The sequence below is a fragment of the Amphimedon queenslandica genome, unplaced genomic scaffold (assembly GCF_000090795.2).
Source record: "Amphimedon queenslandica unplaced genomic scaffold, v1.1 AMPQUscaffold_8075_Cont19978, whole genome shotgun sequence".
In the NCBI taxonomy this organism is placed as follows: Eukaryota; Metazoa; Porifera; class Demospongiae; order Haplosclerida; family Niphatidae; genus Amphimedon; species Amphimedon queenslandica.
Genome location: NW_003551645.1, coordinates 1 through 2,299, shown reverse-complemented (window position 1 = coordinate 2,299; position 2,299 = coordinate 1). Strand labels below are relative to the sequence as shown.

Here is a 2,299-nt window from a genome sequence, read left to right as displayed (position 1 = left end):
AGTTTATTTAGAGAGTATGAGTTGTAATAATGCATGATTGATGATGTCACTGGGAGAGTACAGACAACAGGTATGGATTATAGTGACACATCATTTGATGTCACACTCTCATTAATTGTTATGATAAGGCATTCATAATGAACACACTAAATTTACTTTTTGCATATATTCTTTATTAAATCTTTATTACAAGCCAATTGATAGGTGTTTAATGCAATACAATAGTGATTAAAAATCATTTAAGATTAGGAAGTGCATGAGAGGTGAGAACAATTATGTTAAAGGTGTTAACAATGAAGGTGGGAAAAAGATGTGAGTGAAGTTACTTTTTACTTTGTTAATTTGAAATAGTAACAGTGCATATGTATTCCATGTATTGGTAATCTAAGGCCTGGTTCACAATATGACCGTCAATTTTTAATCAAAAGAGTGGGCGATTTGACCTTTTGACGCATGCTTTCCGCTGGAATCGATCCAGATTCGATTCCAGCATCAACATAACGTCAGGACTAGCGTAATATTGTGAACCAGGCTTTAGCCTGCATGTATACATAAGGCTAACTTTTTGAGCAAATATAAATTTAATTTTAACTACACGAACATAAGAACAATGTATATGCATCAGAAATCTTTCAAAAAAGTGTTCTTTTACTGTTTTGCAAGTTATGAGCACTATGCCAATCCTGTTGCATGTAGTAGACCATCAAAAGAGTATCAAGTTCATAAAAATCACTAAAACAGCAAACCAATACAAATTATCAAATGTTGCAATCGAACAAAACAGCAATTAAGTATCAATATTAATATTAAAATCAAATCTCAGTTCATTTCTAATGGCTTCAATCCAGCCCTCACCTAAAGCTATTGCTGCATTAGCATAACTGCCTCTTACAGCAATGAATGAGCTTAAGAACTTTTGACAGTGCTCCTCCACTTGAGGTAACTTCCTCATAAATTTAAGACTAGCCTTGAACTCATCAATGCACTTCTTTATTGAAGGATTGTCTTTAACAGCATTATTGACCAAACGAAGAGCAAATAATTGATTGGCAAGATCAGGGACAGCTTCTATTGGCAGTGAAGTAAGATCAGCATAATGAGATACAAGAACATCATCGATCACATTCTTTACTTTATTAACATCAACAGTAGCTGATATACCTAATAGAGGTCAAAGGTCAATGCAACCCAATACATACAAACCATGCATAAACACACACACACACGCTGTTACTTACTAGCTCCTCCAGTGGATAATGCAGTAGCTTCAGTAATTGTAGTGGAGGAGGAGGAGTAGGTAGTAGGATCTAATTAGTATTAAATAAATAAACAATTGAAAAGATTTATCTATTACTTTTTGAAGGAGAAACAGGAACAGTGAGATTTCTTCGTGCTCTATGAGTGTTTAATGCAACTGGATCAGCCATACCGGTACCTTCCAGTAGTGATATAAGACAAGATGAAGGATGAGAAAGCTCTAACCTTTAGTGATCTGTTTCTCCATAAGTTGTTCCTCTAATTGTCTCTTCTCTTCCTCTAATTGTTTCTTTTCTTCTTCTAGTTCAGTTATATATACTTCATTATAAGCAACTGCAGCTCTAAGTTTCTCAATATCTTCTACATTAATAGACTCATCTAATATTATGTACTGATGATACACTAACCAGTAAGAATCTGTTTCTCTTGTAAAGCATCTTCCAATTTTTCATTCATAAAAACTAAATTATTGCCATCAAATGTAGAGCCTAAGAAATCAATCAGTAGTCAGCCTATTGCAGTATAAATTACTATTTAACAAAGTTTACAATGATGCATAAGGCAATGTAAATGGCATGAAGCATAAATAGGATGCACATGTAGATATTATGACACACATAAACATGTACATGTACCTTGTTTATTGGTCTCAGTCAGTGCCTCCTGCAGTGATACTTTGCTCTGGTGAGCCACTTGTAGTTCTTGATGTAAAGACTGAATGTATCTCTGAAGCTTCATTTCCTTCTCTGTGGGATATTCTATTAGCTGATCCATCCACCATGTTCTGGTCTTGCTGTATGATGAATACTTTTCTTGATATTTCTTACTAGTGAGATCATTACCATCCAGTATTGACTGTACTATCCACTCACCAGGTTCAATATGTACTGAAATAAAAAAAATACATTTATTATTACCGAGGTATGTGCTTCACTTTTACCTTACCTAATTCAACTATCATTATTAATCTATCAGCATCAGTGATTGCTTTATGATTCACCCAATCTCCTCCTATAATTACTAGCCACACACAGTTTGGTGA

General features: G+C 34.2%; 1 protein-coding gene across 1 annotated transcript; it reads right to left on the bottom strand.

The window, feature by feature from the left end:
- Positions 1–714: 714 nt before the first annotated feature.
- Positions 715–2,055, bottom strand: LOC109591480 (uncharacterized). Its single transcript, XM_020007207.1, has 6 exons — positions 1,893–2,055; positions 1,665–1,745; positions 1,483–1,617; positions 1,355–1,435; positions 1,239–1,307; positions 715–1,161 (listed from the first exon to the last, which is right to left on the bottom strand). Exons 1-6 carry the CDS (start codon positions 2,029–2,031, stop codon positions 788–790), a joined length of 879 nt encoding a protein of 292 aa, XP_019862766.1. The 5' UTR covers positions 2,032–2,055; the 3' UTR covers positions 715–787.
- Between the last annotated feature and the right edge of the window lie 244 nt (positions 2,056–2,299).

Excerpts from the sequence above, each read along its gene's own strand:
- LOC109591480 (XM_020007207.1), bottom strand. The coding sequence starts at position 2,031 with ATGGATCAGCTAATAGAATATCCCACAGAGAAGGAAATGAAGCTTCAG. Across the intron at positions 1,618-1,664 it reads AGAGAAACAGATTCTTACTG|AAGATATTGAGAAACTTAGA; the intron begins GTTAGTGTATCA and ends CTATTAATGTAG. Across the intron at positions 1,308-1,354 it reads TCCTGTTTCTCCTTCAAAAA|ATCCTACTACCTACTCCTCC; the intron begins GTAATAGATAAA and ends AATACTAATTAG.